This window comes from Oncorhynchus mykiss, chromosome 9 (assembly GCF_057628025.1).
Source record: "Oncorhynchus mykiss isolate SJ-2025 chromosome 9, ASM5762802v1, whole genome shotgun sequence".
Taxonomy (NCBI): domain Eukaryota; kingdom Metazoa; phylum Chordata; class Actinopteri; order Salmoniformes; family Salmonidae; genus Oncorhynchus; species Oncorhynchus mykiss.
The window spans coordinates 4,694,236-4,721,718 of record NC_143030.1 but is presented as its reverse complement, the minus strand read 5'-3'; the positions used below and the strand labels follow the sequence as shown (position 1 = coordinate 4,721,718).

The 27,483-nt window shown below is 48.9% G+C and overlaps 1 protein-coding gene across 1 annotated transcript in view; it reads left to right on the top strand.

The window, feature by feature from the left end:
- The window catches only part of LOC110518027 (sialoadhesin), an 87,161-nt gene that overhangs the window by 48,463 nt on the left and 11,215 nt on the right, over window positions 1–27,483 (top strand). Inside the window, exons 9-10 of the mRNA XM_090185658.1 lie at window positions 15,837–15,977; window positions 19,097–19,160. Coding sequence (XP_090041784.1) covers window positions 15,837–15,977; window positions 19,097–19,160 — 205 coding nt within the window. The remainder of the gene's footprint in view (window positions 1–15,836; window positions 15,978–19,096; window positions 19,161–27,483) is intronic.

The window sequence follows — 27,483 nt, the reverse complement described above, 5'->3', positions numbered from 1 at the left end:
GCACCATCCCAGTGTTGTCCATCTCTCTGCCCAGCACCATCCAAGTGTTGTCCATCTCTCTGCCCAGCACCATCTCCAGTGTTGTCCATGTCTCTGCCCAGCACCATCCCAGTGTTGTCCATGTCTCTGCCCAGCACCATCCCAGTGTTGTCCATGTCTCTGACCAGCACCATCCCAGTGTTGTCCATGTCTCTGCCAAGCACCATCCCAGTGTTGTCCATGTCTCTGCCCAGTACCATCCCAGTGTTGTCCATGTCTCTGCCCAGCACCATCCCAGTGTCGTCCATGTCTCTGCCCAGCACCATCCCAGTGTTGTCCATCTCTCTGCCCAGCACCATCCCAGTGTTGTCCATCTCTCTGCCCAACACCATCTCCAGTGTTGTCCATGTCTCTGCCCAGCACCATCCCAGTGTTGTCCATCTCTCTGCCCAGCACCATCCCAGTGTTGTCCATCTCTCTGCCCATCACCATCCCAGTGTTGTCCATCTCTCTGCCCAGCACCATCTCCAGTGTTGTCCATGTCTCTGCCCAGCACCATCCCAGCAGTGTTGTCCATGTCTCTGCCCAGCACCATCTCCAGTGTTGTCCATCTCTCTGCCCAGCACCATCTCCAGTGTTGTCCATCTCTCTGCCCAGCACCATCTCCAGTGTTGTCCATGTCTCTGCCCAGCACCATCCCAGTGTTCTCCATGTCTCTGCCCATCACCATCTCCAGTGTTGTCCATGTCTCTGCCCAGCACCATCCCAGTGTTGTCCATGTCTCTGCCCAGCACCATCCCAGTGTTGTCCATGTCTCTGCCCAGCACCATCCCAGTGTTGTCCATCTCTCTGCCCAGCACCATCCCAGTGTTGTCCATCTCTCTGCCCAGCACCATCTCCAGTGTTGTCCATCTCTCTGCCCAGCACCATCTCCAGTGTTGTCCATGTCTCTGCCCAGCACCATCCCAGTGTTGTCCATGTCTCTGCCCATCATCATCTCCAGTGTTGTCCATGTATCTGCCCAGCACCATCCCAGTGTTGTCCATCTCTCTGCCCAGCACCATCCCAGTGTTGTCCATGTATCTGCCCAGCACCATCCCAGTGTTGTCCATGTCTCTGCCCATCACCATCCCAGTGTTGTCCATGTCTCTGCCCAGCACCATCCCAGTGTTGTCCATGTCTCTGCCCAGCACCATCCCAGTGTTGTCCATGTCTCTGCCCAGCACCATCCCAGTGTTGTCCATGTCTCTGCCCAGCACCATCCCAGTGTTGTCCATGTCTCAGCCCAGCACCATCCCAGTGTTGTCCATCTCTCTGCCCAGCACCATCCCAGTGTTGTCCATCTCTCTGCCCAGCACCATCCCAGTGTTGTCCATCTCTCTGCCCAGCACCATCTCCAGTGTTGTCCATGTCTCTGCCCAGCACCATCCCAGTGTTGTCCATGTCTCTGCCCAGCACCATCCCAGTGTTGTCCATGTCTCTGCCCAGCACCATCCCAGTGTTGTCCATGTCTCTGCCAAGCACCATCCCAGTGTTGTCCATGTCTCTGCCCAGTACCATCCCAGTGTTGTCCATGTCTCTGCCCAGCACCATCCCAGTGTCGTCCATGTCTCTGCCCAGCACCATCCCAGTGTTGTCCATCTCTCTGCCCAGCACCATCCCAGTGTTGTCCATCTCTCTGCCCAGCACCATCTCCAGTGTTGTCCATGTCTCTGCCCAGCACCATCCCAGTGTTGTCCATCTCTCTGCCCAGCACCATCCCAGTGTTGTCCATCTCTCTACCCATCACCATCCCAGTGTTGTCCATCTCTCTGCCCAGCACCATCTCCAGTGTTGTCCATCTCTCTGCCCAGCACCATCTCCAGTGTTGTCCATGTCTCTGCCCAGCACCATCCCAGTGTTGTCCATGTCTCTGCCCAGCACCATCTCCAGTGTTGTCCATCTCTCTGCCCAGCACCATCCCAGTGTTGTCCATGTCTCTGCCCAGCACCATCCCAGTGTTGTCCATCTCTCTGCCCAGCACCATCTCCAGTGTTGTCCATGTATCTGCCCAGCACCATCCCAGTGTTGTCCATCTCTCTGCCCAGCACCATCCCAGTGTTGTCCATGTCTCTGCCCAGCACCATCCCAGTGTTGTCCATGTCTCTGCCCATCACCATCCCAGTGTTGTCCATGTCTCTGCCCAGCACCATCCCAGTGTTGTCCATGTCTCTGCCCAGCACCATCCCAGTGTTGTCCATGTCTCTGCCCAGCACCATCCCAGTGTTGTCCATGTCTATGCCCAGCACCATCCCAGTGTTGTCCATGTCTCAGCCCAGCACCATCCCAGTGTTGTCCATCTCTCTGCCCAGCACCATCCCAGTGTTGTCCATCTCTCTGCCCAGCACCATCCAAGTGTTGTCCATCTCTCTGCCCAGCACCATCTCCAGTGTTGTCCATGTCTCTGCCCAGCACCATCCCAGTGTTGTCCATGTCTCTGCCCAGCACCATCCCAGTGTTGTCCATGTCTCTGCCCAGCACCATCCCAGTGTTGTCCATGTCTCTGCCAAGCACCATCCCAGTGTTGTCCATGTCTCTGCCCAGTACCATCCCAGTGTTGTCCATGTCTCTGCCCAGCACCATCCCAGTGTCGTCCATGTCTCTGCCCAGCACCATCCCAGTGTTGTCCATCTCTCTGCCCAGCACCATCCCAGTGTTGTCCATCTCTCTGCCCAGCACCATCTCCAGTGTTGTCCATGTCTCTGCCCAGCACCATCCCAGTGTTGTCCATCTCTCTGCCCAGCACCATCCCAGTGTTGTCCATCTCTCTACCCATCACCATCCCAGTGTTGTCCATCTCTCTGCCCAGCACCATCTCCAGTGTTGTCCATGTCTCTGCCCAGCACCATCTCCAGTGTTGTCCATGTCTCTGCCCAGCACCATCTCCAGTGTTGTCCATGTCTCTGCCCAGCAACATCCCAGTGTTGTCCATCTCTCTGCCCAGCACCATCCCAGTGTTGTCCATGTCTCTGCCCAGCACCATCCCAGTGTTGTCCATGTCTCTGCCCATGACCATCTCCAGTTTTGTCCATCTCTCTGCCCAGCACCATCTCCAGTGTTGTCCATCTCTCTGCCCAGCACCATCTCCAGTGTTGTCCATGTCTCTGCCCAGCACCATCCCAGTGTTGTCCATCTCTCTGCCCAGCACCATCCCAGTGTTGTCCATCTCTGCCCATCACTATCCCAGTGTTGTCCATGTCTCTGCCCAGCACCATCTCCAGTGTTGTCCATCTCTCTGCCCAGCACCATCTCCAGTGTTGTCCATGTCTCTGCCCAGCACCATCCCAGTGTTGTCCATGTCTCTGCCCAGCACAATCCCAGTGTTGTCCATGTCTCTGCCAAGCACCATCCCAGTGTTGTCCATGTCTCTGCCCAGTACCATCCCAGTGCTGTCCATGTCTCTGCCCAGCACCATCCCAGTGTCGCCCATGTCTCTGCCCAGCACCATCCCAGTGTTGTCCATGTCTCTGCCCAGCACCATCCCAGTGTTGTCCATCTCTCTGCCCAGCACCATCTCCAGTGTTGTCCATGTCTCTGCCCAGCACCATCTCCAGTGTTGTCCATCTCTCTGCCCAGCACCATCTCCAGTGTTGTCCATGTCTCTGCCCAGCACCATCCCAGTGTTGTCCATGTCTCTGCCCAGCACAATCCCAGTGTTGTCCATGTCTCTGCCAAGCACCATCCCAGTGTTGTCCATGTCTCTGCCCAGTACCATCCCAGTGCTGTCCATGTCTCTGCCCAGCACCATCCCAGTGTCGCCCATGTCTCTGCCCAGCACCATCCCAGTGTTGTCCATGTCTCTGCCCAGCACCATCCCAGTGTTGTCCATCTCTCTGCCCAGCACCATCTCCAGTGTTGTCCATGTCTCTGCCCAGCACCATCCCAGTGTTGTCCATCTCTCTGCCCAGCACCATCCCAGTGTTGTCCATATCTCTACCCATCACCATCCCAGTGTTGTCCATGTCTCTGCCCATCACCATCTCCAGTGTTGTCCATCTCTCTGCCCAGCACCATCTCCAGTGTTGTCCATCTCTCTGCCCATCACCATCTCCAGTGTTGTCCATGTCTCCCCCCAGCACCATCCCAGCAGTGTTGTCCATGTCTCTGCCCATCACCATCTCCAGTGTTGTCCATGTCTCTGCCCAGCACCATCCCAGTGTTGTCCATCTCTCTGCCCATCACCATCTCCAGTGTTGTCCATGTCTCTGCCCAGCACCATTCCAGTGTTGTCCATCTCCCATGCCAGTGTTGTCCATGTCTCTGCCCAGCACCATCCCAGTGTTGTCCATCTCTCTGCCCAGCACCATCCCAGTGTTGTCCATCTCTCTGCCCAGCACCATCTCCAGTGTTGTCCATGTCTCTGCCCATCACCATCTCCAGTGTTGTCCATGTCTCTGCCCAGCACCATCCCAGTGTTGTCCATCTCTCTGCCCATCACCATCTCCAGTGTTGTCCATGTCTCTGCCCAGCACCATTCCAGTGTTGTCCATCTCCCATGCCAGTGTTGTCCATGTCTCTGCCCAGCACCATCCCAGTGTTGTCCATCTCTCTGCCCAGCACCATCCCAGTGTTGTCCATCTCTCTGCCCATGACCATCTCCAGTGTTGTCCATCTCTCTGCCCAGCACCATCCCAGTGTTGTCCATCTCTCTGCCCAGCACCATCCCAGTGTTGTCCATCTCTCTGCCCATCACCATCCCAGTGTTGTCCATGTCTCTGCCCAGCACCATCTCCAGTGTTGTCCATCTCTCTGCCCAGCACCATCCCAGTGTTGTCCATGTCTCTGCCCAGCACCATCTCCAGTGTTGTCCATGTCTCTGCCCAGCACCATCCCAGTGTTCTCCATGTCTCTGCCCATCACCATCTCCAGTGTTGTCCATGTCTCTGCCCAGCACCATCCCAGTGTTGTCCATGTCTCTGCCCAGCACCATCCCAGTGTTGTCCATGTCTCTGCCCAGCACCATCCCAGTGTTGTCCATCTCTCTGCCCAGCACCATCCCAGTGTTGTCCATCTCTCTGCCCAGCACCATCTCCAGTGTTGTCCATCTCTCTGCCCAGCACCATCTCCAGTGTTGTCCATGTCTCTGCCCAGCACCATCCCAGTGTTGTCCATGTCTCTGCCCATCACCATCTCCAGTGTTGTCCATGTCTCTGCCCAGCACCATCCCAGTGTTGTCCATGTCTCTGCCAAGCACCATCCCAGTGTTGTCCATGTCTCTGCCCAGCACCATCTCCAGTGTTGTCCATGTCTCTACCCAGCACCATCCCAGTGTTGTCCATGTCTCTGCCCAGCACCATCTCCAGTGTTGTCCATGTCTCTACCCAGCACCATCCCAGTGTTGTCCATGTCTCTGCCCAGCACCATCCCAGTGTTGTCCATGTCTCTGCCCATCACCATCCCAGTGTTGTCCATGTCTCTGCCCAGCACCATCCCAGTGTTGTCCATGTCTCTGCCCAGCACCATCCCAGTGTTGTCCATGTCTCTGCCCAGCACCATCCCAGTGTTGTCCATGTCTCTGCCCAGCACCATCCCAGTGTTGTCCATGTCTCAGCCCAGCACCATCCCAGTGTTGTCCATCTCTCTGCCCAGCACCATCCCAGTGTTGTCCATCTCTCTGCCCAGCACCATCCCAGTGTTGTCCATCTCTCTGCCCAGCACCATCTCCAGTGTTGTCCATGTCTCTGCCCAGCACCATCCCAGTGTTGTCCATGTCTCTGCCCAGCACCATCCCAGTGTTGTCCATGTCTCTGCCCAGCACCATCCCAGTGTTGTCCATGTCTCTGCCAAGCACCATCCCAGTGTTGTCCATGTCTCTGCCCAGTACCATCCCAGTGTTGTCCATGTCTCTGCCCAGCACCACCCCAGTGTCGTCCATGTCTCTGCCCAGCACCATCCCAGTGTTGTCCATCTCTCTGCCCAGCACCATCCCAGTGTTGTCCATCTCTCTGCCCAGCACCATCTCCAGTGTTGTCCATGTCTCTGCCCAGCACCATCCCAGTGTTGTCCATCTCTCTGCCCAGCACCATCCCAGTGTTGTCCATCTCTCTACCCATCACCATCCCAGTGTTGTCCATCTCTCTGCCCAGCACCATCTCCAGTGTTGTCCATGTCTCTGCCCAGCAACCATCCCAGCAGTGTTGTCCATGTCTCTGCCCATCACCATCTCCAGTGTTGTCCATCTCTCTGCCCAGCACCATCTCCAGTGTTGTCCATCTCTCTGCCCATCACCATCTCCAGTGTTGTCCATGTCTCCCCCCAGCACCATCCCAGCAGTGTTGTCCATGTCTCTGCCCATCACCATCTCCAGTGTTGTCCATGTCTCTGCCCAGCACCATCCCAGTGTTGTCCATCTCTCTGCCCATCACCATCTCCAGTGTTGTCCATCTCTCTGCCCAGCACCATTCCAGTGTTGTCCATCTCCCATGCCAGTGTTGTCCATGTCTCTGCCCAGCACCATCCCAGTGTTGTCCATCTCTCTGCCCAGCACCATCCCAGTGTTGTCCATCTCTCTGCCCAGCACCATCTCCAGTGTTGTCCATGTCTCTGCCCAGCACCATCTCCAGTGTTGTCCATGTCTCTGCCCAGCACCATCTCCAGTGTTGTCCATCTCTCTGCCCAGCACCATCCCAGTGTTGTCCATCTCTCTGCCCAGCACCATCCCAGTGTTGTCCATCTCTCTGCCCATCACCATCCCAGTGTTGTCCATGTCTCTGCCCAGCACCATCTCCAGTGTTGTCCATCTCTCTGCCCAGCACCATCTCCAGTGTTGTCCATGTCTCTGCCCAGCACCATCCCAGTGTTGTCCATCTCTCTGCCCAGCACCATCCCAGTGTTGTCCATCTCTCTGCCCAGCACCATCCCAGTGTTGTCCATCTCTCTGCCCAGCACCATCCCAGTGTTGTCCATCTCTCTGCCCATCACCATCCCAGTGTTGTCCATGTCTCTGCCCAGCACCATCTCCAGTGTTGTCCATCTCTCTGCCCAGCACCATCTCCAGTGTTGTCCATGTCTCTGCCCAGCACCATCCCAGTGTTGTCCATCTCTCTGCCCAGCACCATCCCAGTGTTGTCCATCTCTCTGCCCATCTTCATCCCAGTGTTGTCCATCTCTCTGCCCAGCACCATCTCCAGTGTTGTCCATGTCTCTGCCCAGCACCATCCCAGCAGTGTTGTCCATGTCTCTGCCCAGCACCATCTCCAGTGTTGTCCATCTCTCTGCCCAGCACCATCTCCAGTGTTGTCCATCTCTCTGCCCAGCACCATCTCCAGTGTTGTCCATGTCTCTGCCCAGCACCATCCCAGTGTTCTCCATGTCTCTGCCCATCACCATCTCCAGTGTTGTCCATGTCTCTGCCCAGCACCATCCCAGTGTTGTCCATGTCTCTGCCCAGCACCATCCCAGTGTTGTCCATGTCTCTGCCCAGCACCATCCCAGTGTTGTCCATCTCTCTGCCCAGCACCATCCCAGTGTTGTCCATCTCTCTGCCCAGCACCATCTCCAGTGTTGTCCATCTCTCTGCCCAGCACCATCTCCAGTGTTGTCCATGTCTCTGCCCAGCACCATCCCAGTGTTGTCCATGTCTCTGCCCATCATCATCTCCAGTGTTGTCCATGTCTCTGCCCAGCACCATCCCAGTGTTGTCCATGTCTCTGCCCAGCACCATCCCAGTGTTGTCCATGTCTCTGCCCAGCACCATCCCAGTGTTGTCCATCTCTCTGCCCAGCACCATCCCAGTGTTGTCCATGTCTCTGCCCAGCACCATCCCAGTGTTGTCCATGTCTCTGCCCAGCACCATCCCAGTGTTGTCCATGTCTCAGCCCAGCACCACCCCAGTGTTGTCCATCTCTCTGCCCAGCACCATCCCAGTGTTGTCCATCTCTCTGCCCAGCACCATCCCAGTGTTGTCCATCTCTCTGCCCAGCACCATCTCCAGTGTTGTCCATGTCTCTGCCCAGCACCATCCCAGTGTTGTCCATGTCTTTGCCCAGCACCATCTCCAGTGTTGTTCATGTCTCTGCCCAGCACCATCCCAGTGTTGTCCATGTCTCTGCCCAGCACAATCCCAGTGTTGTCCATGTCTCTGCCCAGCACCATCCCAGTGTTGTCCATGTCTCTGCCCAGTACCATCCCAGTGTTGTCCATGTCTCTGCCCAGCACCATCCCAGTGTTGTCCATGTCTCTGCCCAGCACCATCCCAGTGTTGTCCATCTCTCTGCCCAGCACCATCCCAGTGTTGTCCATCTCTCTGCCCAGCACCATCTTCAGTGTTGTCCATGTCTCTGCCCAGCACCATCCCAGTGTTGTCCATCTCTCTGCCCAGCACCATCTCCAGTGTTGTCCATCTCTCTGCCCAGCACCATCTCCAGTGTTGTCCATGTCTCTGCCCAGCACCATCCCAGTGTTGTCCATCTCTCTGCCCAGCACCATCCCAGTGTTGTCCATCTCTCTGCCCATCACCATCCCAGTGTTGTCCATGTCTCTGCCCAGCACCATCTCCAGTGTTGTCCATCTCTCTGCCCAGCACCATCTCCAGTGTTGTCCATGTCTCTGCCCAGCACCATCCCAGTGTTGTCCATGTCTCTGCCCAGCACCATCCCAGTGTTGTCCATCTCTCTGCCCAGCACCATCCCAGTGTTGTCCATCTCTCTGCCCAGCACCATCTCCAGTGTTGTCCATGTCTCTGCCCAGCACCATCCAATTGTTGTCCATCTCTCTGCCCAGCACCATCCCAGTGTTGTCCATCTCTCTGCCCATCACCATCCCAGTGTTGTCCATCTCTCTGCCCAGCACCATCTCCAGTGTTGTCCATGTCTCTGCCCAGCACCATCCCAGCAGTGTTGTCCATGTCTCTGCCCATCACCATCTCCAGTGTTGTCTATCTCTCTGCCCAGCACCATCTCCAGTGTTGTCCATCTCTCTGCCCAGCACCATCTCCAGGGTTGTCCATGTCTCTGCCCAGCACCATCCCAGTGTTGTCCATCTCTCTGCCCAGCACCATCCCAGTGTTGTCCATCTCTGCCCATCACTATCCCAGTGTTGTCCATGTCTCTGCCCAGCACCATCTCCAGTGTTGTCCATCTCTCTGCCCAGCACCATCTCCAGTGTTGTCCATGTCTCTGCCCAGCACCATCCCAGTGTTGTCCATGTCTCTGCCCAGCACAATCCCAGTGTTGTCCATGTCTCTGCCAAGCACCATCCCAGTGTTGTCCATGTCTCTGCCCAGTACCATCCCAGTGTTGTCCATGTCTCTGCCCAGCACCATCCCAGTGTCGTCCATGTCTCTGCCCAGCACCATCCCAGTGTTGTCCATGTCTCTGCCCAGCACCATCCCAGTGTTGTCCATCTCTCTGCCCAGCACCATCTCCAGTGTTGTCCATGTCTCTGCCCAGCACCATCCCAGTGTTGTCCATCTCTCTGCCCAGCACCATCCCAGTGTTGTCCATCTCTCTACCCATCACCATCCCAGTGTTGTCCATCTCTCTGCCCAGCACCATCTCCAGTGTTGTCCATGTCTCTGCCCAGCAACCATCCCAGCAGTGTTGTCCATGTCTCTGCCCATCACCATCTCCAGTGTTGTCCATCTCTCTGCCCAGCACCATCTCCAGTGTTGTCCATCTCTCTGCCCATCACCATCTCCAGTGTTGTCCATGTCTCCCCCCAGCACCATCCCAGCAGTGTTGTCCATGTCTCTGCCCATCACCATCTCCAGTGTTGTCCATGTCTCTGCCCAGCACCATCCCAGTGTTGTCCATCTCTCTGCCCATCACCATCTCCAGTGTTGTCCATGTCTCTGCCCAGCACCATTCCAGTGTTGTCCATCTCCCATGCCAGTGTTGTCCATGTCTCTGCCCAGCACCATCCCAGTGTTGTCCATGTCTCTGCCCAGCACCATCCCAGTGTTGTCCATCTCTCTGCCCAGCACCATCCCAGTGTTGTCCATCTCTCTGCCCAGCACCATCTCCAGTGTTGTCCATGTCTCTGCCCAGCACCATCCCAGTGTTGTCCATGTCTCTGCCCAGCACCATCCCAGTGTTGTCCATCTCTCTGCCCATGACCATCTCCAGTGTTGTCCATCTCTCTGCCCAGCACCATCCCAGTGTTGTCCATCTCTCTGCCCAGCACCATCCCAGTGTTGTCCATCTCTCTGCCCAGCACCATCCCAGTGTTGTCCATCTCTCTGCCCATCACCATCCTAGTGTTGTCCATGTCTCTGCCCAGCACCATCTCCAGTGTTGTCCATCTCTCTGCCCAGCACCATCTCCAGTGTTGTCCATGTCTCTGCCCAGCACCATCCCAGTGTTGTCCATCTCTCTGCCCAGCACCATCCCAGTGTTGTCCATCTCTCTGCCCATCACCATCCCAGTGTTGTCCATCTCTCTGCCCAGCACCATCTCCAGTGTTGTCCATGTCTCTGCCCAGCACCATCCCAGCAGTGTTGTCCATGTCTCTGCCCAGCACCATCTCCAGTGTTGTCCATCTCTCTGCCCAGCACCATCTCCAGTGTTGTCCATCTCTCTGCCCAGCACCATCTCCAGTGTTGTCCATGTCTCTGCCCAGCACCATCCCAGTGTTCTCCATGTCTCTGCCCATCACCATCTCCAGTGTTGTCCATGTCTCTGCCCAGCACCATCCCAGTGTTGTCCATGTCTCTGCCCAGCACCATCCCAGTTTTGTCCATGTCTCTGCCCAGCACCATCCCAGTGTTGTCCATCTCTCTGCCCAGCACCATCCCAGTGTTGTCCATCTCTCTGCCCAGCACCATCTCCAGTGTTGTCCATCTCTCTGCCCAGCACCATCTCCAGTGTTGTCCATGTCTCTGCCCATCACCATCCCAGTGTTGTCCATGTCTCTGCCCAGCACCATCTCCAGTGTTGTCCATGTCTCTGCCCAGCACCTTCCCAGTGTTGTCCATCTCTCTGCCCAGCACCATCCCAGTGTTGTCCATGTCTCTGCCCAGCACCATCCCAGTGTTGTCCATGTCTCTGCCCATCACCATCCCAGTGTTGTCCATGTCTCTGCCCAGCACCATCCCAGTGTTGTCCATGTCTCTGCCCAGCACCATCCCAGTGTTGTCCATGTCTCTGCCCAGCACCATCCCAGTGTTGTCCATCTCTCTGCCCATCACCATCTCCAGTGTTGTCCATCTCTCTGACCAGCACCATCTCCAGTGTTCTCCATGTCTCTGCCCAGCACCATCCCAGTGTTGTCCATGTCTCTGCCCAGCACCATCCCAGTGTTGTCCATGTCTCTGCCCAGCACCATCCCAGTGTTGTCCATCTCTCTGCCCATCACCATCTCCAGTGTTGTCCATGTCTCTGCCCAGCACCATTCCAGTGTTGTCCATCTCCCATGCCAGTGTTGTCCATGTCTCTGCCCAGCACCATCCCAGTGTTGTCCATCTCTCTGCCCAGCACCATCCCAGTGTTGTCCATCTCTCTGCCCAGCACCATCTCCAGTGTTGTCCATGTCTCTGCCCAGCACCATCCCAGTGTTGTCCATCTCTCTGCCCATCACCATCCTAGTGTTGTCCATGTCTCTGCCCAGCACCATCTCCAGTGTTGTCCATCTCTCTGCCCAGCACCATCTCCAGTGTTGTCCATGTCTCTGCCCAGCACCATCCCAGTGTTGTCCATCTCTCTGCCCAGCACCATCCCAGTGTTGTCCATCTCTCTGCCCATCACCATCCCAGTGTTGTCCATCTCTCTGCCCAGCACCATCTCCAGTGTTGTCCATGTCTCTGCCCAGCACCATCCCAGCAGTGTTGTCCATGTCTCTGCCCAGCACCATCTCCAGTGTTGTCCATCTCTCTGCCCAGCACCATCTCCAGTGTTGTCCATCTCTCTGCCCAGCACCATCTCCAGTGTTGTCCATGTCTCTGCCCAGCACCATCCCAGTGTTCTCCATGTCTCTGCCCATCACCATCTCCAGTGTTGTCCATGTCTCTGCCCAGCACCATCCCAGTGTTGTCCATGTCTCTGCCCAGCACCATCCCAGTTTTGTCCATGTCTCTGCCCAGCACCATCCCAGTGTTGTCCATCTCTCTGCCCAGCACCATCCCAGTGTTGTCCATCTCTCTGCCCAGCACCATCTCCAGTGTTGTCCATCTCTCTGCCCAGCACCATCTCCAGTGTTGTCCATGTCTCTGCCCAGCACCATCCCAGTGTTGTCCATGTCTCTGCCCATCACCATCTCCAGTGTTGTCCATGTCTCTGCCCAGCACCATCCCAGTGTTGTCCATGTCTCTGCCCAGCACCATCCCAGTGTTGTCCATGTCTCTGCCCAGCACCATCTCCAGTGTTGTCCATCTCTCTGACCAGCACCATCTCCAGTGTTGTCCATGTCTCTGCCCAGCACCTTCCCAGTGTTGTCCATCTCTCTGCCCAGCACCATCCCAGTGTTGTCCATGTCTCTGCCCAGCACCATCCCAGTGTTGTCCATGTCTCTGCCCATCACCATCCCAGTGTTGTCCATGTCTCTGCCCAGCACCATCCCAGTGTTGTCCATGTCTCTGCCCATCACCATCCCAGTGTTGTCCATGTCTCTGCCCAGCACCATCCCAGTGTTGTCCATGTCTCTGCCCAGCACCATCCCAGTGTTGTCCATGTCTCTGCCCAGCACCATCCCAGTGTTGTCCATGTCTTTGCCCAGCACCATCCCAGTGTTGTCCATGTCTCAGCCCAGCACCATCCCAGTGTTGTCCATCTCTCTGCCCAGCACCATCCCAGTGTTGTCCATCTCTCTGCCCAGCAAAATCCCAGTGTTGTCCATCTCTCTGCCCAGCACCATCTCCAGTGTTGTCCATGTCTCTGCCCAGCACCATCCCAGTGTTGTCCATGTCTCTGCCCAGCACCATCTCCAGTGTTGTCCATGTCTCTGCCCAGCACCATCCCAGTGTTGTCCATGTCTCTGCCCAGCACAATCCCAGTGTTGTCCATGTCTCTGCCCAGCACCATCCCAGTGTTGTCCATGTCTCTGCCCAGTACCATCCCAGTGTTGTCCATGTCTCTGCCCAGCACCATCCCAGTGTTGTCCATGTCTCTGCCCAGCACCATCCCAGTGTTGTCCATCTCTCTGCCCAGCACCATCCCAGTGTTGTCCATCTCTCTGCCCAGCACCATCTCCAGTGTTGTCCATGTCTCTGCCCAGCACCATCCCAGTGTTGTCCATCTCTCTGCCCAGCACCATCTCCAGTGTTGTCCATCTCTCTGCCCAGCACCATCTCCAGTGTTGTCCATGTCTCTGCCCAGCACCATCCCAGTGTTGTCCATCTCTCTGCCCAGCACCATCCCAGTGTTGTCCATCTCTCTGCCCATCACCATCCCAGTGTTGTCCATGTCTCTGCCCAGCACCATCTCCAGTGTTGTCCATCTCTCTGCCCAGCACCATCTCCAGTGTTGTCCATGTCTCTGCCCAGCACCATCCCAGTGTTGTCCATGTCTCTGCCCAGCACCATCCCAGTGTTGTCCATCTCTCTGCCCAGCACCATCCCAGTGTTGTCCATGTCTCAGCCCAGCACCATCTCCAGTGTTGTCCATGTCTCTGCCCAGCACCATCCCAGTGTTGTCCATCTCTCTGCCCAGCACCATCCCAGTGTTGTCCATCTCTCTGCCCATCACCATCCCAGTGTTGTCCATCTCTCTGCCCAGCACCATCTCCAGTGTTGTCCATGTCTCTGCCCAGCACCATCCCAGCAGTGTTGTCCATGTCTCTGCCCATCACCATCTCCAGTGTTGTCCATCTCTCTGCCCAGCACCATCTCCAGTGTTGTCCATCTCTCTGCCCAGCACCATCTCCAGTGTTGTCCATGTCTCTGCCCAGCACCATCCCAGTGTTGTCCATGTCTCTGCCCATCACCATCTCCAGTGTTGTCCATGTCTCTACCCAGCACCATCTTCAGTGTTGTCCATGTCTCTACCAGCAACATCTCCAGTGTTGTCCATCTCTCTGCCCAGCACCATCTCCACTGTTGTCCATGTCTCAGCCCAGCACCATCTCAGTGTTGTCCATCTCTCTGCCCAGCACCATCCCAGTGTTGTCCATCTCTCTGCCCAGCACCATCCCAGTGTTGTCCATCTCTCTGCCCAGCACCATCTCCAGTGTTGTCCATGTCTCTGCCCAGCACCATCCCAGTGTTGTCCATCTCTCTGCCCAGCACCATCCCAGTGTTGTCCATGTCTCTGCCCAGCACCATCCCATTGTTGTCCATGTCTCTGCCCAGCACCATCCCAGTGTTGTCCATGTCTCTGCCCAGCATCATCCCAGTGTTGTCCATGTCTCTGCCCAGCATCATCCCAGTGTTGTCCATGTCTCTGCCAAGCACCATCCCAGTGTTGTCCATGTCTCTGCCCAGCACCATCCCATTGTTGTCCATGTCTCTGCCCAGCACCATCCCAGTGTTGTCCATCTCTCTGCCCAGCACCATCCCAGTGTTGTCCATCTCTCTGCCCAGCACCATCCTAGTGTTGTCCATCTCTCTGCCCAGCACCATCTCCAGTGTTGTCCATGTCTCTGCCCAGCACCATCCCAGCAGTGTTGTCCATGTCTCTGCCCATCACCATCTCCAGTGTTGTCCATCTCTCTGCCCAGCACCATCTCCAGTGTTGTCCATCTCTCTGCCCAGCACCAACTCCAGTGTTGTCCATGTCTCTGCCCAGCACCATCTCCAGTGTTGTCCATGTCTCTACCCATCACCATCTCCAGTGTTGTCCATGTCTCTACCAGCACCATCTCCAGTGTTGTCCATCTCTCTGCCCAGCACCATCTCCAGTGTTGTCCATGTCTCTGCCCAGCACCATCCCAGTGTTGTCCATCTCTCTGCCCAGCACCATCCCAGTGTTTTCCATGTCTCTGCCCAGCACCATCCCAGTGTTGTCCATCTCTCTGCCCAGCACCATCTCCAGTGTTGTCCATCTCTCTGCCCAGCACCATCTCCAGTGTTGTCCATGTCTCTACCCAGCACCATCCCAGTGTTGTCCATGTCTCTGCCCAGCACCATCCCATTGTTGTCCATGTCTCTGCCCAGCACCATCCCAGTGTTGTCCATGTCTCTGCCCAGCATCATCCCAGTGTTGTCCATGTCTCTGCCCAGCACCATCCCAGTGTTGTCCATGTCTCTGCCCAGCATCATCCCAGTGTTGTCCATGTCTCTGCCCAGCACCATCCCAGCAGTGTTGTCCATGTCTCTGCACAGCACCATCCCATTGTTGTCCATCTCTCTGCCCAGCACCATCCCAGTGTTGTCCATCTCTCTGCCCAGCACCATCTCCAGTGTTGTCCATGTCTCTGCCCAGCACCATCCCAGTGTTGTCCATCTCTCTGCCCAGCACCATCCCAGTGTTGTCCATCTCTCTGCCCATCACCATCCCAGTGTTGTCCATCTCTCTGCCCAGCACCATCTCCAGTGTTGTCCATCTCTCTGCCCAGCACCATCCCAGTGTTGTCCATCTCTCTGCCCATCTCCATCTCCAGTGTTGTCCATGTCTCTACCCAGCACCATCCCAGTGTTGTCCATGTCTCTACCAGCACCATCTCCAGTGTTGTCCATGTCTCTGCCCAGCACCATCCCAGTGTTGTCCATGTCTCTGCCCAGCACCATCCCAGTGTTGTCCATGTCTCTGCCCAGCACCATCCCAGTGTTGTCCATGTCTCTACCAGCACCATCTCCAGTGTTGTCCATGTCTGTACCCAGCACCATCCCAGTGGTGTCCATGTCTCTACCAGCACCATCTCCAGTGTTGTCCATGTCTCTCTCCAGTGTTGTCCATGTCTCTCTCCATCACCATCTCCAGTGTTAAATTGTTTTCTTTCTCCAACTGCAGTTCCAACTCCCATTCCATCTCCAGCAGTCCCAGTGTTGTCCATGTCTCTACCCAGGCTGCTGTGTAGTCTACTGGTGGGGTCTCCCTACCTGCTGGTGACCATCATACTGCTGGTGAAAGGCTGCAGGAGCAGTGCTCAAGGTGAGATCCTGAGTTTATACAGGATTGCCTCATTTGTAAATCAGAATTATATTATTATGGCCATTGAAATGCTGGCTATTAAAATTAGATCCAACAAGAACAACAAGGGAAATCCAGGGGGAAAAACAAAAGTGTCAATGCATGTTGATGAGTCTAGTCTGGATCCCTGCAGAGTCTCAATGTATGTTGATGAGTCTAGTCTGGATCCCTGCAGAGTCTCAATGTATGTTGATGAGTCTAGGCTGGATCCCTGCAGAGTCTCAATGTATGTTGATGAGTCTAGTCTGGATCCCTGCAGAGTCTCAATGTATGTTGATGACTCTAGTCTGGATCCCTGCAGAGTCTCAATGTATGTTGATGACTCTAGTCTGGATCCCTGCAGAGTCTCAATGTATGTTGATGACTCTAGTCTGGATCCCTGCAGAGTCTCAATGTATGTTGATGAGTCTAGTCCCCAATCTGGATCCCTGCACAGTCTCATTGAAGATTTTGGTCACTTTTCTAGCCTCTCTGGACTAAAACCTAATTATGACAAGTATGTATTGTATTGTGTATTGTATGTATTGGATCGTATTATGTATTGGATCATTAAAATACAGTGTTTACACCACCTTGTAGTTTACCAATAAAATGGGTGGATGGTGAAGTAGACATACTTGGTATTCACACCTACAAAAATTAAATTAACTGACCACAATTCATTTAAATCGATAGTTAACAAAAATAGAAACAATTCTGCAACCATGGAGAGGAAAATACTTGTCTATTTATGGAAAAATCACATTGATTAACTCTTTGGTCCTATCACTGTTGACTGTCTAATGGTCCTATCACTGTTGACTGACTAATGGTCCTATCAATGTTGACTGACTAATGGTCCTATCAATGTTGACTGACTAATGGTCCTATCAATGTTGACTGACTAATGGTCCTATCAATGTTGACTGACTAATGGTCCTATCAATGTTGACTGACTAATGGTCCTATCAATGTTGACTGACTAATGGTCCTATCAATGTTTACTGACTAATGGTCCTATCAATGTTGAATGACTAATGGTCCTATCAATGTTGACTGACAAATGGTCATATCAATGTTGAATGACTAATGGTCCTATCAATATTGACTGACTAATGGTCCTATCACAGTTGACTGACTAATGGTCCTATCAATGTTGACTGACTAATGGTCCTATCATTGTTGACTGACTAATGGTCCTATCAATGTTGACTGACTAATGGTCATATCAATGTTGACTGACTAATGGTCCTATCAATGTTGAATGACTAATGGTCCTATCAATGTTGACTGTCTAATGGTCCTATCAATGTTGACTGACTAATGGTCCTATCAATGTTGACTTACTCATGGTCCTATCAATGTTGACTGACTAATGGTCCTATCACAGTTGACTGACTAATGGTCCAATCAATGTTGACTGACTAATGGTCCTATCAATGTTGACTTACTCATGGTCCTATCAATGTTGACTGACTAATGGTCATATCAATGCTGACTGACTAATGGTCCTATCAATGTTGAATGACTAATGGTCCTATCAATGTTGACTGACTAATGGTCATATCAATGTTGACTGACTAATGGTCCTATCAATGTTGACTGACTAATGGTCATATCAATGTTGACTGACTAATGGTCCTATCAATGTTGAATGACTAATGGTCCTATCAATGTTGACTGACTAATGGTCCTATCAATGTTGACTGACTAATGGTCCTATCAATGTTGACTGTCTAATGGTCCTATCAATGTTGACTGACTAATGGTCCTATCAATGTTGACTTACTCATGGTCCTATCAATGTTGACTGACTAATGGTCCTATCACAGTTGACTGACTAATGGTCCAATCAATGTTGACTGACTAATGGTCCTATCAATGTTGACTTACTCATGGTCCTATCAATGTTGACTGACTAATGGTCCTATCAATGTTGACTGACTAATGGTCCTATCAATGTTGACTGTCTAATGGTCCTATCAATGTTGACTGACTAATGGTCCTATCAATGTTGACTTACTCATGGTCCTATCAATGTTGACTGACTAATGGTCCTATCACATTTGACTGACTAATGGTCCTATCAATGTTGACTGACTAATGGTCCTATCAATGTTGACTTACTCATGGTCCTATCAATGTTGACTGACTAATGGTCCTATCACAGGTGACTGACTAATGGTCCTATCAATGTTGACTGACTAATGGTCCTATCAATGTTGACTTACTCATGGTCCTATCAATGTTGACTGACTAATGGTCCTATCAATGTTGACTTACTCATGGTCCTATCAATGTTGACTGACTAATGGTCCTATCACAGGTGACTGACTAATGGTCCTATCAATGTTGACTGACTAATGGTCCTATCAATGTTGACTTACTCATGGTCCTATCAATGTTGACTGACTAATGGTCCTATCAATGTTGACTTACTCATGGTCCTATCAATGTTGACTGACTAATGGTCCTATCAATGTTGACTGACTAATGGTCATATCAATGTTGACTTACTCATGGTCCTATCAATTTTGACTGACTAATGGTCATATCAATGTTGACTGACTAATGGTCATATCAATGTTGACTGACTAATGGTCATATCAATGTTGACTGACTAATGGTCCTATCACAGTTGACTGACTAATGGTCCTATCAATGTTGACTTACTCATGGTCCTATCACAGTTGACTGACTGGCTCTGCCTACTCCTACTTAAATCATATGGGCAAAAAACATAACATTTTTTTTGGTATGCTAAGCCAAACAAAATTAAACGTACCTATTTATATAATAAATGTGAGTTTATACAGATTACAACGTCTCATTTCTGACTAATTGAAAATTAAATTTTGCTTAAAGTATCGCCCTTCCTTAAACAAGCCGTACAAAGCTGGTTACAATTTCAGTTTTATCCTCCAGAAAATATAGAACAAATATTACATAAAATGTTATGGTTAAACTCAAATATATTGATGAATAAAAACCATTCTTTATGGAAAAAATGAAGAAAAAAAATATTATATTTATTAATGATATTATGAGTTATGTCACATATGCAGTTATTGAAAATATATGTGAATATCTGCTCCATCCAGACTTACAACCGACTGATTGCAGCCCTACCACAGAAATGGAGGAGACAAGAGGAAAAGGGAGAAGGTAGGGAACTTGTTTACCTGGTTTATCAACTGGTACAAAAAGGGAGGAGACAAGAGGAAAAGGGAGAAGGTAGGGAACTTGTTTACCTGGTTTATCAACTGGTACAAAAAGGGAGGAGACAAGAGGAAAAGGGAGTAGGTAGGGAACTTGTTTACCTGGTTTATCAACTGGTACAAAAAGGGAGGAGACAAGAGGTAAAGGGAGTAGGTAGGGAACTTGTTTACCTGGTTTATCAACTGGTACAAAAAGGGAGGAGACAAGAGGAAAAGGGAGTAGGTAGGGAACTTGTTTACCTGGTTTATCAACTGGTACAAAAAGGGAGGAGACAAGAGGTAAAGGGAGTAGGTAGGGAACTTGTTTACCTGGTTTATCAACTGGTACAAAAAGGGAGGAGACAAGAGGAAAAGGGAGTAGGTAGGGAACTTGTTTACCTGGTTTATCAACTGGTACAAAAAGGGAGGAGACAAGAGGAAAAGGGAGTAGGTAGGGAACTTGTTTACCTGGTTTATCAACTGGTACAAAAAGGGAGGAGACAAGAGGAAAAGGGAGTAGGTAGGGAACTTGTTTACCTGGTTTATCAACTGGTACAAAAAGGGAGGAGACAAGAGGTAAAGGGAGTAGGTAGGGAACTTGTTTGCCTGCCATATATTAAAGATACTAATTGGCTGAAAGGAACTGGCAGAAATAGAACTATATATCAGTTTCATCTGAGGATGGAGACAGCTCCACCATACAGGTTGCAAAATAAATGGGAGGAGATGTTCAATGTACCAATTCCATGGCACATGGTTTATCAACTGGTACAAAAAAATACACTTGATTCCACACTTAGAGTTTTTCAATTTAAATTCTTATATAAAATTCTAGCCACCAACAGAATGCTATATAATATAATATTATATATTTGAAGAGGGGTGGTGGAGGGGTTCAAAAATAAAATCAGAATTATATTACAAGGACTGACAATACTGACACTGAGTCATGTCCTTAAAGGGTTGATAACTGTATTTCTGATTGAACCATGTTGTAGAGTGTTGATAACTGTATCTCTGATTGAACCATGTTTAAAGTGTTGATAACTGTATCTCTGATTGAACCATGTTGTAAAGTGTTGATAACTGTATCTCTGATTGAACCATGTTGTAAAGTGTTGATAACTGTATCTCTGATTGAACCATGTTGTAAAGTGTTGATAACTGTATCTCTGATTGAACCATGTTTAAAGTGTTGATAACTGTATCTCTGATTGAACCATGTTTAAAGTGTTGATAACTGTATCTCTGATTGAACCATGTTGTAAAGTGTTGATAACTGTATCTCTGATTGAACCATGTTTAAAGTGTTGATAACTGTGTCTCTGATTGAACCATGTTGTAAAGTGTTGATAACTGTATCTCTGATTGAACCATGTTTAAAGTGTTGATAACTGTATCTCTGATTGAACCATGTTGTAAAGTGTTGATAACTGTATCTCTGAATGAACCATGTTGTAAAGTGTTGATAACTGTATCTCTGATTGAACCATGTTGATAACTGTATCTCTGATAGAACCATGTTGATAACTGTATCTCTGATTGAACCATGTTGATAACTGTATCTCTGATTGAACCATGTTGTAAAGTGTTGATAACTGTATCTCTGATTGAACCATGTTGTAGAGTGTTGATAACTGTATCTCTGATTGAACCATGTTTAAAGTGTTGATAACTGTATCTCTGATTGAACCATGTTGTAAAGTGTTGATAACTGTATCTCTGATTGAACCATGTTTAAAGTGTTGATAACTGTATCTCTGATTGAACCATGGTGTAAAGTGTTGATAACTGTATCTCTGATTGAACCATGTTTAAAGTGTTGATAACTGTATCTCTGATTGAACCATGTTGTAAAGTGTTGATAACTGTATCTCTGATTGAACCATGTTGTAAAGTGTTGATAACTGTATCTCTGATTGAACCATGTTGTAAAGTGTTGATAACTGTATCTCTGATTGAACCATGTTTAAAGTGTTGATAACTGTATCTCTGATTGAACCATGTTTAAAGTGTTGATAACTGTATCTCTGATTGAACCATGTTGTAAAGTGTTGATAACTGTATCTCTGATTGAACCATGTTTAAAGTGTTGATAACTGTGTCTCTGATTGAACCATGTTGTAAAGTGTTGATAACTGTATCTCTGATTGAACCATGTTTAAAGTGTTGATAACTGTATCTCTGATTGAACCATGTTGTAAAGTGTTGATAACTGTATCTCTGAATGAACCATGTTGTAAAGTGTTGATAACTGTATCTCTGATTGAACCATGTTGATAACTGTATCTCTGATAGAACCATGTTGATAACTGTATCTCTGATTGAACCATGTTGATAACTGTATCTCTGATTGAACCATGTTGTAAAGTGTTGATAACTGTATCTCTGATTGAACCATGTTGTAGAGTGTTGATAACTGTATCTCTGATTGAACCATGTTTAAAGTGTTGATAACTGTATCTCTGATTGAACCATGTTGTAAAGTGTTGATAACTGTATCTCTGATTGAACCATGTTTAAAGTGTTGATAACTGTATCTCTGATTGAACCATGGTGTAAAGTGTTGATAACTGTATCTCTGATTGAACCATGTTTAAAGTGTTGATAACTGTATCTCTGATTGAACCATGTTGTAAAGTGTTGATAACTGTATCTCTGATTGAACCATGTTGTAAAGTGTTGATAACTGTATCTCTGATTGAACCATGTTGATAACGGTATCTCTGATAGAACCATGTTGATAACTGTATCTCTGATTGAACCATGTTGTAAAGTGTTGATAACTGTATCTCTGATTGAACCATGTTGTAGAGTGTTGATAACTGTATCTCTGATTGAACCATGTTGTAAAGTGTTGATAACTGTAGCTCTGATTGAACCATGTTGTAAAGTGTTGATAACTGTATCTCTGATTGAACCATGTTGTAGAGTGTTGATAACTGTATTTCTGATTGAACCATGTTTAAAGTGTTGATAACTGTATCTCTGATTGAACCATGTTGTAGAGTGTTGATAACTGTATCTCTGATTGAACCATGTTTAAAGTGTTGATAACTGTATCTCTGATTGAACCATGTTGTAAAGTGTTGATAACTGTATCTCTGATTGAACCATGTTGTAATGTGTTGATAACTGTATCTCTGATTGAACCATGTTTAAAGTGTTGATAACTGTATCTCTGATTGAACCATGTTGTAAAGTGTTGGTAACTGTATCTCTGATTGAACCATGTTGTAAAGTGTTGATAACTGTATCTCTGATTGAACCATGTTGTGAAGTGTTGATAACTGTATCTCTGATTGAACCATGTTTAGTGTTGATAACTGTACTCCCTGGTATTGATAAATAGTAAATAGTCCTGGTATTCATAAATAGTAAATGGCCCTGGTATTGATAAATGGTAAATAGCCCTGGTATTGATAAATAGTTAATTCCCCTGTTATTGATAATAGTTAAATAGCCCTGCTATTGATAATTCGTCATTTGCCCTTGTATTGACAAGGAGTAAATTGCCCAGGTATTGATACATAGTAAATATCCCTGGTATTGATAAATGGTAAATGCCCTGATATTGATAATTAGTAAATTGCCCTGGTATTGATAACGGAGAACTGGACATAAGCAGGAGCCCCATTGGAAAATATTTTTATTGAATTCTAAGTAACACAGTATTGACTAGTAAATCATTATATATGATTTAAATATCTAAATGTTACTGTATTGGATAAGTAAATACATGGCCACGCTGATGAACTACTTCTGTGTTGAACAGGTGATCGTGTTGAAGAAGAGTGAGGCTGAGATCACCTGATCACCATAACAACCATCAGAATGGAACTCATGGAATTCTAATATAGAACTGTGAGTCACAATGCTGTATGTTGTTACATTGTAGCTCCACCTGCTGGAACAATAGTGGCATTTGATCAAATGTGATCTATTAACTGATACATGTATTATTCTGATTGGAATGTGTTTTAATATCATGTGTGTTGTATTATTCATTCAGCAGCTGTCCTTCAACATCAGTCATATACTGGTCATATACTCTATAGCCTTATGGTTGATACATTGTAAATGCCTTAACTTTTCATGTCTATACAGATCAACTGATAGGTGTTGAGGTTCAGGCATTATTGTTATAGGTTCAGTATAATGTTATCCCTTTACATGTTACAGAGATAGAAAACACACAGGAGAGGAGAATTCAATTATTACAATTATTTACTTTATTTTGTTTAAACATAACTAATGTAGGCTTTTGTTTTATAGTGCAATATCATTATTTTTCAATGAATAATCCTGGTAAGATATTGCTTTTGTCTTTGTAGCATATAGAATTAAATAAATGATTTTCCTCAATCATGCAGTCTGTTTTTTAATCAGTTCTGAATGACATCACAACCACTCTGTTTTTAATTTCACTCACTTCCCTTTATTTATCTTCTAAATACTCCATTCCAGGTTCCCCCTACAGCCCCCAGGGCCTTGAGTATCTTCTAAATGCTCCATTCCAGGTACTCCCTACAGCCCCCAGGGCCTTGAGTATCTTCTAAATGCTCCATTCCAGGTTTCCCCTACAGCCCCCAGGGCCTTGAGTATCTTCTAAATGCTCCATTCCAGGGTTCCCCTACAGCCCCCAGGGCCTTGAGTATCTTTTAAATGATCCATTCCAGGTTCCCCTACAGCCCCCAGGGCCTTTATGTATCTTCTAAATACTCCATTCCAGGTTCCCCCTACAGCCCCCAGGGCCTTGAGTATCTACTAAATTATCCATTCCAGGTTTCCCCTACAGCCCCCAGGGCCTTGAGTATCTTCTAAATGCTCCATTCCAGGTTTCCCTACAGCCCCCAGGGCCTTGAGTATCTTCTAAATACTCCATTCCAGGTTTCCCCTACAGCCCCCAGGGCCTTGAGTATCTTCTAAATACTCCATTCTAGGTTTCCCCTACAGCCCCCAGGGCCTTGAGTATCTTCTAAATACTCCATTCCAGGTTTCCCCTACAGCCCCCAGGGCATTCTAAATACTCCATTCCAGGTTTCACCTACAGCCCCCAGTCATTTGTGCCATACTGCTCAACTATCTAGCTAATCCACAACATTTATTTTATATGATCAATTGTTACTTTCCCCAGTTTCTGTGTTTTGGGTTTGTAGTTTTTGTGTATGTGTGCGTTTCAGGAAATGGCTTTCTGGATTCCAAGCAGCTGATTGGTTCACCCCATTGATTGTAGCTCTGACCCCGCCCTCTCGCTAGGAGAGTTTCTATTACAATGAGGACTCCTTCTGCAGCTTGAAAAGCCAGTGTTCCTTTGTTAGGAGAGAGAGCTTCTTTGTACTGGGGGCTTACATATATGTCCTGTGTTTTGTTGTTGGTCTGTAAGTGATTTTGTAGCAGGTCCTTCTGAGGTATGTGTGTGCCAATAGGACTCTTTGTTTTTGATTATCGAAATTGTTCACTCTAAGTGTGTATTATTCTGTTTCATTTGTTCCCGAAGGGGGAAGGCATCTTGGGAGTGCTTAGGCAAGAGGCCTACGGGCATACATATACCCGTAGTATGTACTCTGTCACAAGGTAAGACCTGGGCGGACCCTCCTCTGTATTTTGGTTAGCGCGTCAGGTGGTGCAAAGATAGGTAAGTAGTGGGTAGATAGGTAGGACCCTCCTCTGTATTTTGGCTAGCGCGCCAGGTGGTGCTAAGATAGGTCAGTAGTGGGTAGATAGGTAGGACCCTCCCCTGTATTTTGGCTAGTGCGCCAGGTGGTGCTAAGATAGGTGTAGTAGTAGGTAGATAGGTAGGACCCTCCCCTGTATTTTGGCTAGCGCGCCAGGTGGTGCTAAGATAGGTCAGTAGTAGGTAGATAGGTAGGACCCTCCCCTGTATTTTGGCTAGTGCGCCAGGTGGTGCTAAGATAGGTCAGTAGTAGGTAGATAGGTAGGACCCTCCCCTGTATTTTGGCTAGTGCGCCAGGTGGTGCTAAGATAGGTCAGTAGTAGGTAGATAGGTAGGAGGGGATTCCTTCACTTTTACTTTCTTTGCTTTGGTCCAGCCCCTTTTCCCCCAAATTACTGTGTGAAGGAAATAAATACCGGGTTAAGGGTAATATATTCTGCCTCTGTCATCCTTACCTCCACCTACAGTCCCATACCTCTTTACCTCCACCTACAGTCACATACCTCCACCTAGTCACATACCTCCTTACCTCCACCTACAGTCACATACCTTTTTCACTCCACCTACAGTCGCATACCTCTTTACCTCCACCTACAGTCACATACCTCTCTACCTCCACCTACAGTCCCATACCTCTCTACCTCCACCTACAGTCCCATACCTCCACCTACAGTCACATACCTCTTTACCTCCACCTACAGTCACATACCTTTTTCACTCCACCTACAGTCGCATACCTCTATGTAGGCCGCTCTTACAGTATTCTCCCTAGTCACATACCTCTATGTAGGCCGCTCTTACAGTATTCTCCCTAGTCACATACCTCTATGTAGGCCGCTCTTACAGTATTCTCCCTAGTCACATACCTCTATGTAGGCCGCTCTTACAGTATTCTCCCTAGTCACATACCTCTATGTAGGCCGCTCTTACAGTATTCTCCCTAGTCACATACCTCTATGTAGGCCGCTCTTACAGTATTCTCCCTAGTCACATACCTCTATGTAGGCTGCTCTTACAGTATTCTCCCTAGTCACATACCTCTATGTAGGCCGCTCTTACAGTATTCTCCCTGAACACCAAGTCGTAGAATAAAATGGAGCATATAAGCAGACAATGAAAGCTCTTACTATATTTGATGATAACATTTCTCTTAATCAGGCTATAGGCTACATGTGCACCACCAAGTCAGAACAGTAGGATAAGAAAAGGGAGCATATAAGCAGACAATGAAAGCTCTTACTATATTTGATGATGACATTCCTCTTAAACAGGCTATAGGCTACACCACCAAGTCAGAACAGTAGGCTACATTATGAGGGGGATATAGACCAAATTATTTGGGTGAGGAACAACTTATTACCCAACATACACGTAGGATGACTTTCTTAGCTACAGTATACATATCTAGTACCTGAAAGCTAATTGTCCCGGTGGATATATTATCGAATAGATATTTGAAAAACACCTTGAGGATTGTTATAAACAACGTTTGCCATGTTTCTGTCGATATTATGGAGCTAATTTGAAATATTTTTCGGCGTTTTTGTGACTGCAATTTCCGGTTGATTTCTCAGCCAAACGTGAAGAACAAACAGAGCTATTTCGCCTACAAAAATAATATTTTTGGAAGAAAGGAACATTGGCTATCTAACTGGGAGTCTCGTGAGTGAAAAAATCCGAAGCTCATCAAAGGTAAACGATTTAATTTGATTGCTTTTCTGATATCCGTGACCAAGTTACCTGCTGCTAGCTGGACAAAATGCTATGCTAGGCTATCGATAAACTTACACAAATGCTTGTCTAGCTTTGGCTGTAAAGCATATTTTGAAAATCGGAGATGACGGGGTGATTAACAAAAGGCTAAGCTGTGTCTCAATATATTTCACTTGTGATTTTCATGAATAGGAATATTTTCTAGGAATATGTAAGTCCGTTGCGTTATGCTAATTAGTGTCAGTCGATGATTACGCTCCCTCATGCGTGATGAGGAGTCACTAGAGGTTTTAATGTCGTCAAGTAATGATGGACTGTTGTTTCTTTTTGCTTATTTGAGCTGTTCTTTCCATAATATGGACTTGGTCTTTTACCAGATAGGGATATCTTCTGTATACCACCCCTACCTTGTCACAACACAACAATCAACACTGTTTCCATAAACACTGAGCAGACACTGTTGTCGGTGTCAAGAGAGGAGAGGAGAATGGCTGCCGTTTTACAGTCCCCTAACCAATTGTGCTATTGTGTGTTTTTGTACATCCTCTCCTTGACCATGTCTGTAATACCCACGTTTCAAGCAGACCACCATCGTCCCTGTGCCCAAGAATGCGAAGGTAACCTGCCTAAAAGACTACCGCCCAGTAGCACTCATGTAGCCATGAAGTGCTTTGAAAGGCTGGTCATGGCTCACATCAACACCATCATCCCGGAAACCCTATACCTACCCAAATTGGAATATCGCCCCAACAGATCCACAGATGACGCAATCTCAATCGCACACCACACTGCCCTTTCCCACCTGGACAAAATGAACACCTATGTGAGAATGCTGTTCATTGACTACAGCTCAGTGTTCAACACCATAGTGCCGCGCGTGGCAGATGTGTTGTTGCCTACC